Below are 17,448 nucleotides of genomic sequence, written 5' to 3'. Positions count from 1 at the left end.
CATTACCCGTATTCAACTGCTCATGTAGTTAAACAACAGACCAAGCCCTAGTGTTTTTAAGTCATTTCACTCATCTAGGCAACAAACACATACAGAAACATATGAACTGTTAGGTCTTTGTTACAAAAAGGAGGAAAAACTCTAACTAGTCATATTGTTTTTGTATCACCAATTAAACTTGCATTTGGCCACCTTTATCAGTTATGCCAGCAGGGGGAACCACTCAAACGAGTTATAGAACATTAGTCCCTAGGTTCTTCAAAAAAGTGGTGTCAGGTTTATTTATCTTTTTAAACCTCACAATGACCTTGTAAAATACTTAAATACCAAAATGTAAATGGTGATTAGACAGGGAAACTACAAGCAGAGAAGAAATATCCCCAGACTAACTGGCAGAAAAAGAACACTAAGGGAAAAAAGCGTGTAAGTCAAACTGACTTACACATCTGTAATGGGCTATATCACTATCATTAGCACGGCAAACGATCACGTTAATCAGGTCCTATGCATGAAAGAAAAACCGCTCCTCACCCTGCTCTCCTTCTTCCACACACTTACCACCTTACCATTTACCGACTATGCTTATTGTCTGCCTTCCCCATTTAGAATGTGAGCTCTGTGAGAACTGGAGTATTTTGTTCACTAAATGGATCTCAAATACCAAGCACAATGCCTGGCCTGGAATTCAGTAGATATCTTTTTTTTTTTTTTTTTGCTTTATTTTTAGGGCCACACCTGTGGCATATGGAAGTTTCCAGACTAAGGGTCAAAACACTGCAGCTGCTGGCCTAAAACATACCCGCAGCCACATGGGATCTGAGGCATGTCTGCGACCTATACCACAGCTCACCGCAACGCCAGATTCTTAACCCACTGAGCAAGGCCAGGGTTCGAACCCACATGCCCATGGATACTAGTCAGGTTTGTAATCCACTGAGCCACAACAGAAACTCTCTAATAAATATGTCTTGATTGGAAGAATGAATGAAAAGAGAAAAGAGTAACTACAAGGTTAAAGTTCAGAAAGGTAAAGCTGTTAGTTATTACCAAGAAAAGTGAATGAATCATACGTACTGGGCTTCTTTTCCCAGAAATCTAAACTCTTGTATTATTAAACCAACTTACTCACTGTGAGTAAAAATTTCAATGAAAATTATGAAATACTGTATTTTTAAAGAAACATTTATTCAGAGGTAGGGGGAAATTTAATTGACCTGTGAGAATTTAATTTAGAAAACTCTAAGCAGATTAAGCATTAACAATGTCCCATGACAGCAATCAATCCCCTAAATAATTCTTCACAATAACCAAGTTTACCATTAGTCTCTCATTAAATTTTCTATTTTTCAATGAATAAACCCGAATAAATGTATCTTCTCCTGTTCCATATATATCTGTTATATTAGTTCAATAAAATAACTGTAAACACAAATTCAAAATTATAGTTAATTAAAAATCCACTTCTGGGAAAAAAACCTACTTCAGAAAAAGAATAAACTACCATCACCAAAAAATATAAACCACATTTCTTTTTCTTTAAAAAGTATATACAATTAGTGAACATACTATATGATCCTATTTTTAAGTGCAAAAGCCTAAGTTAAAAAAGAAAAAGTGTTTAAAAACACCGCAGAACAGAAAAAGGCCATTAAAAAGTATTTTATGTAGTAAATGTTGACTGTTAACATTTATGTCTGACATAATATACTAATTACATAACAGCAATGTATTGTTCATTTTTTCTTAATTTATTAAAGCTAACTTTAAAATGTATCAACAATAGACTCCATTTAAAGAAGTAAATTTTCACATGGATTATTATAACCAATAGATTATAAACAGTAAGATTTATCTTCTTTACGTTTGCTTGTGATTGAGAACTACTAGTTTAAATCTGTGGTTGTCGGCTTTGACCACTCATCTGAATAAACCATGAAAGTTAATCAAAAATAGATTCTGAACAAATTCAGTGAATCAGAATCTCTGGTGGTTTCATATCATAAATGTATATTTTGAAAAAGCATTACAAGTGATTCTGATATGAAAAAAACTGAGAACTAATGAATTAAGAATATACTTTCTTTACTAGACTCTAAAGTAGAATTACTGATTCATCATAACCATGACTAAATGGGTTATACTAAGGGTGACCACGTGTCTTGGTTTAGGCCGCTTGCCTTATCATAATTAATAGCATATTTTTTCACTTTCAAAGGGTCCTGGTTTAGAAAAATAGATGACATGACAATTCCAGAAATAGTTAAAATATACTACAGCCTTTTAAAAGTTGACAAAGTATCGAAACCCTCCAATAAAAATTCGATAACCATGCTAATTCTACCATTACAATTCTAATACTCTGCTGAACACACATAACTAGACACCAAAAAAGAAAGCAGTCTTGAATACTACTATTAAGATGGAAATCCATCTGAAAGACTGAAAATACAAACTATTCAAAGAGGTTGTAAACTAGAAAAAGATTTTAAAAATGTATAAAGTTACTTTTTAAGTAAAATACTGAACAGTGAAGGCCTACAAGATAAAACGTCTCATTGATAAGACACCCTTTGTTTTTGGCCCTCTTAGTGAAAATGAATAGAGAAATATTGATTAGATTGAAGCTCTTTGTTAACCTTAAGCGCCTACTACTTGCGCACATGTTCTGGATACCAAAATTACTTGCAGACTACTAAAATTCATACCTATTATGCATGCAAACACTTCCAAGTACTTGGGAATTCATTTCAAGGCAAAAGTTACCAAATCCTCAACCTCTGACAAGAGGTCAACTATCTCTGCAGTTGTTCATCAAGACTGCATACTCTTTTATTAGGCATAGATTTCACTCAACTGAATCCATACACGTTAAAACACCTTTAGGATATGTAAATGATAAGTTCATAATGAATTTTAAATGTATTGCTATGTCACTCCTGTTTGCAGACCTCCACTTGATTTTTTTTTTTTTAATATGAACGGGTTTCTTTAATGGAATCAATGTCACAATCAAAAACAGAAGTCAGTTAATTATAATGTTATTTTTATGTCACTCTCCAGGAAGAAAATGGTGTGTATATAAGCAGATTCTAAACCATCAGTGCCACCCCTAAAAATGGTAAGAGAAAGATTTTCAGTCCTATAAGAAAGCATGTCATAAAATTTTTTTAACTTCAAAACTAACTAAAAGGTAAAATAAATAATTTGGAAAAATGAGAAGTAGTGGTCTTTGGAAATGAAAAAGGAAACTAAGAATCTAATATTTAGGATGAAGAATTAATTTAGAGTGTTTAACATTTCATATAGTAGATAGGGTCATAGAAAGTAATTTTTAAATTACTCTCAGGGAATTTCCAAAATTATTTGAAGATTTCTGCTTATTTCAGTTCAGGATCATTCTGTGACAAATTCACAGAAGAATCTACAAAAGATTTCTCATTCTGATCTGTACTCTAGTACAATAATATCCTAAAAGCAGCAGAAAATAAACGGGGTCAAATCTCAAAAAGGGAAAAGACTGGATTTTGTACCAAATACCACCCTCTCCCATAAAGCAGCACAAGGCTTTGCAAAGGTCAAGCCAAATTTACATGAAATGGGTTTGGCGCATGCTCTCTTATACCAGGCAAAGCTTAAACTGGAGTAGTGCTGGAGAGATTTACGTTTTCTCCTCACCAGAAGATGTCGAGGTCTTTGTGGTTCAAAAGCTGAGGGATGCTGCTTCGGAGATGGAGGTCCCTGTGGATGAAGAGGATAATTCGGATGTAGCTAACTGAATGGACTAATGTTCTATTTAAGTTTTAAGTATTTGATGGTGGACCACAATGATTTTTTTAACTAAGTTGTTCTTTTTGGTTTGGGTAACTTTAAAGTTTTCCCAAGTAGACGGCTGACTATTAGTGGACTTATTTGGGGGATTTCCTCATAATGCTTTAAAAAGTTTATGGAGAGATTTTTTTAATTTATATTTTTAAGAGAATGAGAGAAAAATAGACAAAAGACAGAAAAAGAATGAAGGAAAAATGTGTGTACATTCAGTTGCTTAATAACATATTCATTTTTATTTCAGACCTAATTAGAACCAAAATCCTGAATTCTAAAACCTGTGAATTCATCTCCTATGTATGATCATGCATGTACATAAAACATTCTCACTATATCCTTTTAGGACAGTAGTGTTCATTCACTCTGTGGGAGATTTTCTACTCTGAGAATAATTTAATGTGAACTTGAAAAGTTTTACATTTGAGGAAATACTAGCAGGTGTCATTAAGCATTTTCTTTGAAGACTCCTCTTATTCAGCTTCTTTCTGGACCACAGGCATGAGGATGAGTCCATCATGTAAACTGCAAAGTAAAAGACTACAGTCCTGCCCTATACGTGGACCTTTATCTCTCAAGTTTAAGCTTTCTTTTCTTAGTAAAATTTCTGAAAGGGGACAATTCCTAAAAGGAGACAGTGTAGTAATATTGGAAATCCAGCACTCAATGAAAGGCATACTACTACCAAGCTTTGTTAATCAAAACACCTAACAGAAGCTAAAATTCTAATTTAGATGTGTTCAAACTTCAAGTGATAATACGTTTAAAAGAATTTGTACATTTAAAGTCATCTATTGCACAAAAACATCACTTTATTCATTCACATTCCAAATATAAGGGGAAAGGGAAGCTGAGCAGAACAAATAATTACAATTAAAAAATTCAATTAATAGCACTCACCAACACATTTTTCAGCCAATTCACCTAAAAAAGCATCTGACAGTTTTGGATTCCAATCCCTGGTATGTATCTGTAAAATGTGTTTTCTTGCCTAAGAAGAAAAGCACAGATAAATAAAATCTTGCCTAAGGAAAAAAGTGCAAATAAAATATCATCAACCCCTCAAATATATTAACTAGATCAAATTTATGAACTAACCGTATGCCAGAAAAACATTGTTTATTCTAAAAGAAACTTAAACACCTTGGCATCCACATCAACTCTGATTCCCATAATATCCCTGCAAGCTATGTAGCAGAGATCTTATCTCTGTTTCACAAACTAAGACGTCTAATATTTTGAAGTAAAAGAACCTGACTAGCAGCACATGTGACAACATAGTCATCTAGGACCAGAACTGAAAACTAAATTTCACTTCCTTCCACATCATTTTTACCATCTAAATATATAAATTAAAAAATGTAATGTGCTATAATAATAACTTGTAAACAAATTTTATATTTAGATTTCATAGATCTTTTGGTTCTATTATGCATAAAGAATCATGACTGACAATGAGCTAAACAACAAATAATTTTAAAACCCGAAAAAAAGTTTTAAGTGAAAAAGTTTTCAATCAAGTGAAGAAACATATTATCATCCTGTAAGTTATCTCATGCTTATACATTTAGTACACGCTAATAATCTCCATAAATATTAAGTGAATTAATTGGGAAAAAAAGTTTAAACAATTTTACGTTGATTTTTTTTTTCTTTTTTTTTGGTCTTTTAGGGCTGCACCTGCGTCACATGGAGGTTCCCAGGCTAGGGGTCTAATCAGAGCTATAGCTGCCAGCCTACACCAGAGCCACAGCAACACCAGATCCAAGCCACATCTGCGACCTACACCAAAGCTCATGGCAACACCAGATGCATAACCCACTGAGCAAGGCCAGGGATCAAACCTGCAACCTCATGGTTCCTAGTTAGATTTGTTTCCACTGTGCCACGAAGGGAACTCTAGTTTTTTTTTTTTTTTTTTTCTTTCAAAAGAGAAGAAGATGTAAGAAGAAGATATGTGCTATTTTACACTAATAAAGAGTTAACAAGGAATTCCTTGTGGCTCAGTGGGTTAAGGATCCAGCATTGTCACTGCTGTGACACGGTTCGAATCCTGGCCCAGGAATTTCTACATGCCAAGTGCAGCCAAAAAGAAAAAAAATATTAGCAATTAGAGTCCAACATTACATAAAAAAATAGTATATATTGGAGTTCCTTATATGGCTCAGTAGGTTAAGAACCCAACTTGTATCCATGAGGATGTAGGTTTGATCCCTGGCCTCACTCAGTGAGTTAAGGATCCAGCATTGCTGAAAGGTGCCGGCCACACAGGTCACGGATGCGGCCCCAATCCCACATTGCTGTAGCTGTGGCATAGGCCAGCAGCTGCAGCTCCAAATAGACTCCCAGCCTAGGAACTTCCATATGCTGCACGTGCAGCCCTCAAAAAAAATAAATAAATAAAACACATATGGTATATACTGACAAAGGGGGATTTAAAAAAAAAAAAAGTTAACAAATTATTAAAATCTGGCACTGAGACTTACTTATACGTCCTCGTTTTTTACTTTTACTTGGTCCAACAGCAAGAGTCATGACGTTCCACTGGCCAAACTACAGACTAATATGAGACACTGATGATATCAATGTAAATTAATGACCCAATGGACCCTTACTATTGCCCTTAAACCTTCTCTATGTCATTCATTAGGCTATCTCCCAGTGGACTGGACCATAGTTTCTCTGTCTTCATGCTCAGCCTCTTGTTCAGACCTTGCTTCCTAATTCACTGAGAAAACTGAGGCAATCAGAAGAAAACTTCTAAAGATACCCCACATCACCTCTGACTACCTGTCAGCATGTATACTCCACAATATTCTGTTTCCTATCTATTATCACAGACAAACTATCAAATTCTTATCTAAAGTCATTCTCTTCACTCGTACCAAATCCTATCCCGATTCTCCATTCTCAATTTCATCACCAAAAATTTCCTTTCCTACTGGATATTTCTCCCATCTTAAAAATAACAAAAACATCTCTTGTCCCCGATTTTCCATCTGTCACTTCAATTATTTACTTCCTATTACAGCAAAACACTTTGAAAAATTTACCTTCATTCACTGTCTCCAAATCCTCCCCTCCCATTCTCTTAAACTAACCATATTCCAGTCAAGCTTTTTTGCACCCACCTCCAGGTGAAATTGTGCCCACCAGGTTTCACTGAGGACGTATGTAATGCTAAATACAATGGCTAACCTTCTATCATCATGTGATTTAATTTAGCAACATGTGACATAGTTAATTATAGCTCCCTCACTGACACAGTTTCTTCACATGGCTTCCAGAATCCCACTCTCCTAGTTTTCCCCTTACCTACTGACTACTCCTTAAGACAGAAGACTTGTATGATCTACTCTTATGACTTTAAGTACTTCCTAAGGAAAAAATTCGAGGCTTTTTCCACAGACCCAGGCCAAGAAAAATGACTGTAGGTTTAGCACAACTTCCTTGAAACTTAGAAATTTAAAGTTAACATGGAAAACTATGATCAAGATCCATGCTGCTCAATACAGTAAGCCACTAGCCACATAATGCTAATTTAGCTACAATTTTAATTTAAATCAAATTTAAAATTCAAATCCTGAATCACACTAGTGACATTTCAGGTGTTTAACAGCCACACATGGCTATTAGGTACCAAACTGGACAATGCTCACTGGACCATGCAAATACAGATTTCCATCATCACAGAAAATTCAACTGGAGAGAGCTGTTTGAGACCTCAATACTGCTAAATCTCTGACTTGTGTGCACTATAACTGAATTGTGAGGGCTTGGTTGACATATGGACTACATGTGCAGAAATGAACACTGGCCATGTCTCAGAGATAAGCACTTTCCCCACCTACCAACAGAGCCTAAAAGAAGTGCCTGGACAGTTGCAACAAGATAGCATGCTTCCCCATACTAAAGTGGATTACACCTACTTTAGTTTGTCTCCTCTAAGCATGCCTCTATGCACTGGTACAGTCCTAGAAGCTCACGTGGGTAAAGACATGATCTTGTATACACAATGTTTCCTATCCTAAAAGCGGAAATAAATTTGGTGCCAAATAAAAGCCTGTAAATTACATAGTCAATCCAAAACTGAGACAAATAGAGCGACTGTGCAGACTGTCAAACTGAGGTACGGCTGCTCTACTTAAGATTCCTGTATACAGCAGAGCCATTACCTTCATTTCCCTATATTCCTCTATACTGTACTAATCACTAAGCCTTTCACATCTATTTATGCAAACCAGGCATTTTACAGAGATCCAAAATCAAAGCCATATAATACCAAGTTTGTGTGTGTGTGTGTGTGTGTGTGTGTGTTTGTGTGTATGTAATGTTCACATGCAGTGCCTTCTCTCTGCCCTCTTTAGGTTATATAGGTATATGTAATAAATGTTTAAGGTTTGATATATTAAATTACATAGGAAGCATTGTCAAATACAGTATCTTCTCTATATATGTCTCTTCCTCTCAAATTCCCAGTGAAAACAATAGTCAATGATTAAACTGGTCAAAACAAAATTAAAAAAGAAATGCAAGGAGTTCCCATTGTGGCTTAGCAGAAAGGAATCTGGCTGGGATCCATGGGGAAGCAGGTTCTACCCCTCATCTCACTCAGTGGGTTAAGGATCTGGCATTGCTGTGAGCTGTGGTGCAGGTCACAGACATGGCTTGGATCCTGCATTGCTGTGGCTGTGGTGGAGCCTGGCAGCTGCAGCTCCAATTTGACCCCTAGCCTGAGAACCTCCATATGCTGCAAGTGTGGCCCTAAAAAGCAAAAAAAAAAAAAAAAAATTGCAAGTAAAAATAAGCAAAAAGAACATTGCATGATACATTAAATAACACTTTACATAGTCAATGACTACACATTGCCCTGTTTTAACTATATATTCTTTTAAAAGCTACACTACAATTGGAGTTCCCATTGTGATGCAGTGGTTAACAAGCCCAACTAGTATCCATGAGGATGAAGGTTCGATCCCTGGCCTTGCTCAGTGGGTTAAGGATCCAGTGTTGCCGAGAGCTGTGGCATAGATCAAAGACACGGCTCAGATCTGGCGTTGCTGTGGCTGTGGTATAGGCCAGCGGCTGTAGTTCCAATTGGGCCCCTCCCCTGGGAACCTCCAAATGCCGTGGCTGCAGCCCTAAAAAGACAAAAAAAAAAAAAAAAAAAAAAAAAAAGCTACACTACAATGAATAGCATTTGCTGCTTTTAACTGAGTAAGATATCATAGTCATTTACATGAAAATTTACAAACTGGTCTCTTATTTATAAAGGCACTAACACTAAAAACATTATGTTTATGGGAAGAAAGCTACCTTGGCTAACAAGAGACACACAAGATAATTTCTACCATTTGGAGAACTAAAGAAAAGAGTAAACACCTACAGTAACCAAAAAACCACTGTTACGTCCTAAAATTCATAAATTTTCTGATGATTATTAATAAAGACTAAATTAATCAATAATTATAAGGCATTTTTAAAGTATGAACTAAGATACACCATAAGCACTAAATTTTTAGAATGAAATTTCATAAAATACCAGAGATCCAAAATCAAAGCCATATAACACCAAGTGCTTCAAAGTATGTGTATATACGTATGTGTGTATGTGTGTGTGTGTATACACACACACACATAAACGCATTTCATAATTGAATCACAAATGAATCTTAATACACAGAAAACAGAAACTCTTACCTTTTGATCAGGAAGGTTGAAAAGAAATTCTCTGTCAAAACGACCAGGTCTCCTGAGAGCAGGATCTATAGAATCAAGTCTATTTGTAGCACCAATAACAACAATTTCACCCCTATTGTCTAATCCATCCATAAGAGCAAGAAGGGTTGACACTATAGAGCTGTAACAAAATTTTCAGAGAAAATTAAAAATTTTTAAAAAGGAAAGAAAAAAAAAGTTATAAAAAAACATTATAGAAATTGCTGCTTACACTTACTTCTGCCAGTCTTAAATGCTAATAAAATGGATTTTTATAACCAGTTCACAAATGATATTAGGTTGTAATTTAACTTTCTTGTATTATTCTAAACAGGATTTGTTTAAGGCTTCTGAATATATATTGGACATGCATTAGATCAATGGAACAGAATAGTAAGCCCAGAAATAAACCCATGCTCTATGGTCAACTAATCTACGACAGAGGCAATAATATACAATGGAGAAAAGAAAATTTCTTAAGTGGTTCTGGAAAAACTGGAGAGCTACATGGGAAAAAAAAGGATGAAATTAGAACACTCTCTTAACACCAGACACAAAAATAAACTCAAAATGGATTAAAGGCCTAAGTCTAAGACCAGATAGCATAAAACTCTTAGAGGAAAACATATGCAGAACACTCTCTGAAATAAACTACAGCAATATCGTCTCAGATCCACCTCCAATGGGACCTAATTAAACTTAAAAGATTTTGCACAGCAAAGGAAACCATAAAAAAAACAAAAACAAAAAGACAACCCACAGAATGGAAGAAAATATTTGCAAATGAAGCAACTGACAAGGGATTAGTCTCCAAAATATACAAACAATTCATACAGCTCAATATTAAAAAAAATAATAAAAATCAAAAAAAAAGGGCAGAAGATTCAAACAGACATTTCTCCAAAGAAGACACAGCTGCAGCTGAGATTCGTCGATCCCTAGCCTGGGAACTTCTATATGCCACGGGTACAGCCCTAAAAAGAAAAGAAAAAAAAAAAAAAAAAAAAAGACATAGAGACAGCCAAAAAACACATGAAAAGATACTCCACATTGCTAATTATTAGAGAAATGCAACATAAAACTACAATGAGGCACCACCTCACACCACCACCCAGGATGGCCATCATCAAAAAGTCTACATACAGGAGTTCCCATTGTGGCTCAGCAGTAAGGAACCCCACTAGCATCCATGAGGATGCAGGTTCAATCCCTGGCCTCGCTGAGTGAGTTAAGGATCTGGCATTGCCATAGCTGTGGTGTAGGGCACAGGTACACCTCGGATCCTGCATTGCTGTGGCTATGGTGTAGGCCAGCAGCTGCAACTCTGATTTGACCCCTAGCCTGGGAACTTCCGCATGCCACAGGTATGGCCCTAAAAAACAAAAAAACAAAAACAAAAAAACCCCACAGATCTGGCAAGATTTTGCTTGTTTTGAGAGTATATAAAAAAAAATCTGACAACACAGACATACAATATGATTACTTTTTTTTAAAAAAAAAGGGTAAAATGTCTTAGACATTTCACAAAAGAATATATATGAATTGGCAATAAGCTAATACAAAGACGCTCAATATTAGTCATCAGGAAAATACGAATTAATCCACTACTACACATCCACTAGAATGTCAAAAGTTGACAAGAGTAAAAACATCAAATACTGGCAAGAATGATGAGGAACTCAAATCTTCATATATTACAGGTAAGAACATAAAATGGTAAACCACTTTGAAAAACAGTATATATATTTACCATAGGATCCAGCCATTTCCCTCTTAGGTATTTACCAAAAAAAAAAATGAAAACTTATATCCCCATAGAAACATGCATGCAAATAGTCATAGTAGTGTTATCATAATTGCCAAAAATAGAAGCAAACGAAATCTCTATCAGATGAAATTACAAATAAATTGTGGTATAGATATATATACACACAGACAACGCTCAAGAAGCACTACTCAGAAATTAAAAGGAACAAAATATTACTATACACGACATGGAAAAATTTCAAAAATGTTAAGTAAGGGTTAGTCAAATTTTTTCTGTAAAGGGCCGCAAAATAAATGTGTTAGCCTTTGCGAGCCATAGGATCTTTCTCTTACAACTCACTCAGCTGCTCCTGGAGTGCAAAAGGAGCCATATATAACACTAAAAGGAATGAATATGGCTGTGTTCCAATAAAACTTCAATTACCAAAACAGGGAGAAGGCAGGATTTGGCCCATATGTCAAGGTTTGCTGACCCCTGTGCTAAATAAAATAAATCCTCCTCAAGGACACAGATCACATCTTATAAGCCTCATAGCACTTAACCAAGGGCTAAGTCTAAATACCATGTCAACAAATGAAAAGGATTCGATATAATCAGATTAGGAAAAAAAATTACCTGTGTATCTGATCTTGTCTGCTAGAGCGAACAGGAGCTAATCCATCTATTTCATCAAAAAATATTATAGAAGGTCTCATCAAATATGCCTAGTATAAAAAGAAAACAAACAGTATTACATTAATTTTCATTTTTAATTACTGTATTTTCTTAATAGGAGACATAAGGAAATGGTACAACATGCAGCAGGTAAAAAAAGACTATACACTAAAAAGTAAAGCTTGGAGTTCCTGTCGTGGCTCAGCAGAAACGAATCCGACTAGGAACCATGAGGTTGCGGGTTCAATCCCTGGCCTCACCTGGTGGGTTAAGGATCTGGCGTTGCCGTGAGCTGTGGTGTAGGTCACAGTCATGGCTTGGATCTGGCATTGCTGTGGCTCTGGTGTAGGCTGGTGGCTAGAGCTCCGATTGGACCCCTAGCCTGGGAATCTCCATATGCAGCAGGTGCGGTCCTCCAAAGACAAAAAGACAAAAAAAATAAAATAAAATAAAAATAAAAAAGAAAATTAAAAGGAAAGCTCCTTACCACTCCAGTCCCCAACCACAAGGTCCTCTCCCAATAGGCAACTACTATTTCCAGTTTGTTTATTCTCCCACATAAACATTTATACACATAAACAGGAATATATTTTACACACTATTTAATGCATTTAAACAGATTATATGCATTGCTTTTATCACTTAACACAGCCTATTTTATGTAACAAGATATTTTAATCAGCTTCCACCATTTTTTTTTAATGGCCACACCTGCAGCATATAAAAGTCCAGGGCCAGGGATATAATCTGAACCGTAACTGAGAACTATGCCGCCGCCGCCGCCGCCGCCGCCACCGCCGCCGCTGCTGCTGCTGCTACAGCAACACCACCAGATCCTTTAGCCCATTGCTCTGGGCCAGGGATTGAACCCACACCTCCTCAGCAATCTGAGCAGCAATGAACCACAGCAGGAACTCTCAAGACCTGCTTCATTTTTTTTGTCTTTTGTCTTCTTGTTGTTGTTGTTGTTGTTGTTGTTGTTGCTATTTCTTGGGCCGCTCCCGCGGCATATGGAGGTTCCCAGGCTAGGGGTTGAATCGGAGCTGTAGCCACCAGCCTACGCCAGAGGCACAGCAACGCGGGATCCGAGCCGCGTCTGCAACCTACACCACAGCTCACGGCAACGCCGGATCGTTAACCCACTGAGCAAGGCCAGGGACCGAACCCGCAACCTCATGGTTCCCAGTCGGATTCGTTAACCACTGCGCCACGACGGGAACTCCTGCTTCATTTTTTAACAGCTACAAAATTCCCCACAGTATGGATGTGTCATAATTAGACCAGTATCCTACTCGTGGACATTTAAGATGTTCTCAAAATTTTCCTATTAAAAACAATGCTTGAATAAATATCTGTGTACACATAACATTCCACATAACTATATCAACATAAAAAATTCTACAAGTGGAACTACTGGCTCAAAAGGCATGAGTCATTTCTTTTTTTTTTTTTTTTTTTTTTTTTGGTCTTTTTCTGATATCTTGAGCCGCTCCTGCGGCATATGGAGGTTCCCAGGCTAGGGGTCGAATCAGAGCTGTAGCCACCAGCCTACGCCAGAAACACAGCAACCACAGCAACGCAGGATCCGAGCCTCGTCTGTGACCCATGCCACAGCTCACAGCAACGCCAGATCCCCAACCCACTGGGCAAGGCCAGGGATCGAACCCTAAACCTCACAGTTCCCTGTCGGATTCGTCAACCACTGCGCCACGACGGGAACTCCTCATTTCTAACTTAGATATTTGCAAATTGCTTTCCATTGATATACCAATTTACCTTTCTTACCAGAAATATTTTAGATGGCCAACAGTCATCAAACTTCTTGTTCTTGACTTTTTTCTTTTTCTTTTTTTTTTTTTTTGGCTTTTTAGGGCCACACCTGTGGCACATGGAAGTTCCCACGCTTAATCCTCTAAGCCGCAATAGGATTTCCCTTGACTAACTTTCGAATAAAGAATGTTATCTCATTTTCATTCTAATTCTTTCACATTTAGTGTTATTTTTCTCACTAAATTTAGATCTAACCAGGAATTTAAGATAAATAAACAGTAGATTACAAATAAAAACTCTTTGTAATTTCCTCAAATAAAAAGTTTCTTTTTATTTCAAAATTACTTAGAGCAAATACTTAGTTGATAGGAAGGTCAGCTTACTAAAATACAAATTTTTCATTTCTCCTTTACTGATAATGCTATTCATTAAACTTCCAGGGTTTTCTAATAATTTTTTTTTTTTTATTTTTAGGCTGCACCCAGAGCAGATGAAAGTTCCCAGACTAGGGGGTCAAATAAGACACTGCAGCCACCAGCCTACACCACAGCCACAGCAACACCAGATCCAAGCTTGTGGTAATGCCAGATCCTTAATCTACTGGGTGAATCCAGAGATCGAAACCGCATGCTCGTGGATACTTGTTTGATTCTTAATCCACTGAGCCACAACAGGAGCGCCTAATAAAAATTTTTTTTTTTTTTTTTGGTCTTTTTAGGGCTGCACCCGCGTCATATGGAGGTTCCCAGGCTAGGGGTCTAATCAGAGCTATAGCTGCCGGCCTACACCAGAGCCACAGCAACACCAGATCCAAGCCACATCTGCGACCTACACCACAGCTCATGGCAACACCGGGTCCTTAACCCACTGAGCGAGGCCAGAGATCAAACCCACAATCTTATGGTTCCTAGCCAGATTAGCTTCCACTGCTCCAAGACTGAAACTCTATCTCCTAATAATTTTAAATAAAAGACAATTCAACCACAAAACTTAGGTTTCAGAAAACACTTTCTAAGACTAGAATTATGTAATAAGAGAGAAAGAGCAAAGGGTTTTTTTGGCCACATCCAAGGCATGAGGAAGCTCCTGGGCCAGGGATCCAACCCAAGCCATAGCAGTGACCCAAGCCACAGTAATGACAACAACAGATTCTTAACCATGAGGCCACCAGGAAATCCCAAAGAGTAAAGATTTAATTATTACTCTTACACACATGAAACGCACACCTCTTTTTTACAACTACAGCCTCACATAATTACAAAAAGGAAGTATATATAGTATATTTAATGCCAATCATTGTGATAAGCATTTCAGAGTTGATCTGGCATAGGCCGGCAGGTATAGCTCCGATTAGACCCCTAGTCTGGGAACGTCATATGCCAAGGGTGCACCCCTAGAAAAGACAAAAGACAAAAAAAAAAAAGAGAGAGAGAGAAGCAGTTTCTGCTGACCAATGGGCAAAAGACAAGTTTGCAGACACCATTAAGAAAACCAGAGCAAGAAGTTCCCTGTGTGCCTCAGTGGGTTAAATCTAAACTCTTATCTATGAGGACGCAGGTTCTGTCCCTGACCCCACTCGGAATCTGGCGGGTGGCACAGATCACAGATTTGGCTCAGATCTGGATGTGACATAGGCCAGCAGCTGCAGCTCCAAATTGGTATCTACACAAACAGGTTTCTACTTTATTCTTCTTTCTAGGTCTATTATCTAGAACACAGCAGGTTTTTTTGTTTTGTTTTTCTCATTTTACTCAATGAATTTATTACATTTATAGTTGTGCAATGATCACCACAATCCAATTTTATAGCATTTCCATCCCAAACCCCTAGCACATCTCCCACCCCCAAACTGTCTCCTTTGGAAACCCTAAGTTTTTCAATAAAACACAGCAGTTTAATACTAACTAAAAATAATATTTGAAGTTCTTTACCAATTGCAAAGTGATACATATCAACTCAAATGGGTATTCAACAAATGCTCATTGAAAGCATTTTTTAAATTTCATGTGATTTCTTTAGACATAACAAAACATAAATTTCATTGCCAAGCATGAATGACTTTTTTCAGTAGCTCAAACAATTAAAAGTGAGTTTACATCAGGACTAATTTTTCAGGGCATGGGCTGTGTCCATGGCAAAAATTTCACTTTGCTGAGTCCTCAGGAAGTTCCCAGGCCAGGTATCAAACCTACACTTCAGCAGTGACTCAAGCTTCGGCAGTGACAACATTGGATGCTTAACCCATTGCACCACAAGAGAACTCCAGGACTATTTTTTTTTTCTCTCTCTCTCTCTTTTAGGGCCGCACTTGAGGCATATGGAAGTTCCCAGGCTAGAGGCCAAATCAGAGCTGCAGCTGCTGGCCTATACCACAGCCACAGCAATGCCAGATTGGAGCCACATTGGCAAACTACACCACAGCTCATGGCAACGCCGGATCCTTAACCCACTGAGTGGGGCCAGGGATCAAAGCCACATTCTCATGGATATAGTTGGGTTCATTACCGATGAACCGTAACAGGAACTCCCAGGACTGATTTTATAAGTGATTATAAGTTTTATTTTTAAAGTTACCATTATAGATAAATAGTAAAGACATTATATATTATATTCACTCGCCTTAACCTGCCTCTTAAAAGGACTGACTTATTACTGAATTCTTCCAACACCCTATTTAGAAGTCATGAAAATAAGTAACATACTGCTTTGTGAACTGTCTTTCATAGATATTTAACTTTTCACACTTGTTCTATTTCCTCGGCTAGATTATAATACAGAAATATATACATTATATCCAGAGTTCTCAAAAGCACTTAACATGGTACTGTATGCCTAGTAGCCATCTCAATAAATATTTTGTGAATCATCTTAAATTAGTACGAGTGAAACTGTTATTGAATACCTCTAAGGCATACAAATTCAAATACTGATCCTAAATTTAACATAGTGATTGGAAACTATACCTTGTCGTGAACAATTTGTATTTATAGACTAAACGTATTATTAAATATTTTAAAGAAGATAGTCTCATATTAGCTGACTTTACTTACCTGATCAAAAAGAAGCCGAAGCTGCCGCTCAGATTCACCAACCCACTTACTCAGACAGTCTGCTCCTTTTCTCATAAAAAAAGCCACCTTTTTATCTCCTTGACTGCACTCATTAGCTAACGCTCTGGCAACCAAGGTTTTACCTGTGCCAGGAGGGCCATAAAATAAGCAGCCCCTAGAGGAATAAAGAATCAATGAAAGTAAATTAATGTTACCATGACCACTAATAACCAATATAAAAGCATGCACTTCCCATACAATTTTGTATTATTATAATTACTAGACACTGATAAAGCTTTCTGTAGTATACAGAAAAAAATTTCACTTTGCTGAGTCCTCAAGATGTTCTCAAAGCACCAAGCTTTGGTAGACAAAAAATAGTTCAATGAGAGTAGAGAGAAATTTGGCAAAAAAATCAAAATTTTAAAGGTGTTTTCCCTGTGACCCAGAAATTTCACATTTTAGAATACATCAATATAGAAATGCTTAAAAGAATGTTATAGATTTTTTAAAAACCTAAATAATCTATCTACTAATAAGGCACAGATAAATACACTGTACAACTATAATTTAAACATTACTATGATGTCAAAAATAAAAATACACACACACATTATTGACATGGCAAAGTGTCTATAATATATTGTAGAGGGAAAAACAAAAAGT

General features: G+C 36.8%; 1 protein-coding gene across 13 annotated transcripts in view; it reads right to left on the bottom strand.

The window, feature by feature from the left end:
* The window catches only part of ATAD2B (ATPase family AAA domain containing 2B), a 125,126-nt gene that overhangs the window by 64,000 nt on the left and 43,678 nt on the right, over positions 1-17,448 (bottom strand). For all 13 annotated transcript variants that reach the window (XR_014842404.1, XR_014842400.1, XR_014842403.1 and 10 more), the window contains exons 12-15: positions 16,783-16,957; positions 11,924-12,012; positions 9,523-9,682; positions 4,723-4,813 (exon numbers count right to left, since the gene is read on the bottom strand). Coding sequence is in view for 3 of the 13 variants with exons in the window: in XM_021087780.2 (XP_020943439.1) it covers positions 4,723-4,813; positions 9,523-9,682; positions 11,924-12,012; positions 16,783-16,957 (515 nt within the window). In the remaining 10 variants the exon portion in view is untranslated. The remainder of the gene's footprint in view (positions 1-4,722; positions 4,814-9,522; positions 9,683-11,923; positions 12,013-16,782; positions 16,958-17,448) is intronic.

Source organism: Sus scrofa, chromosome 3 (assembly GCF_054392235.1).
Source record: "Sus scrofa isolate SSC_HxYL_T2T_F1_AM1 chromosome 3, Sscrofa_HxYL_maternal_Yorkshire_Landrace_v2.0, whole genome shotgun sequence".
Classification (NCBI taxonomy): domain Eukaryota; kingdom Metazoa; phylum Chordata; class Mammalia; order Artiodactyla; family Suidae; genus Sus; species Sus scrofa.
The sequence above is the reverse complement of the archived record's forward strand: the minus strand, read 5'-3'. Positions and strand labels throughout refer to the sequence as shown.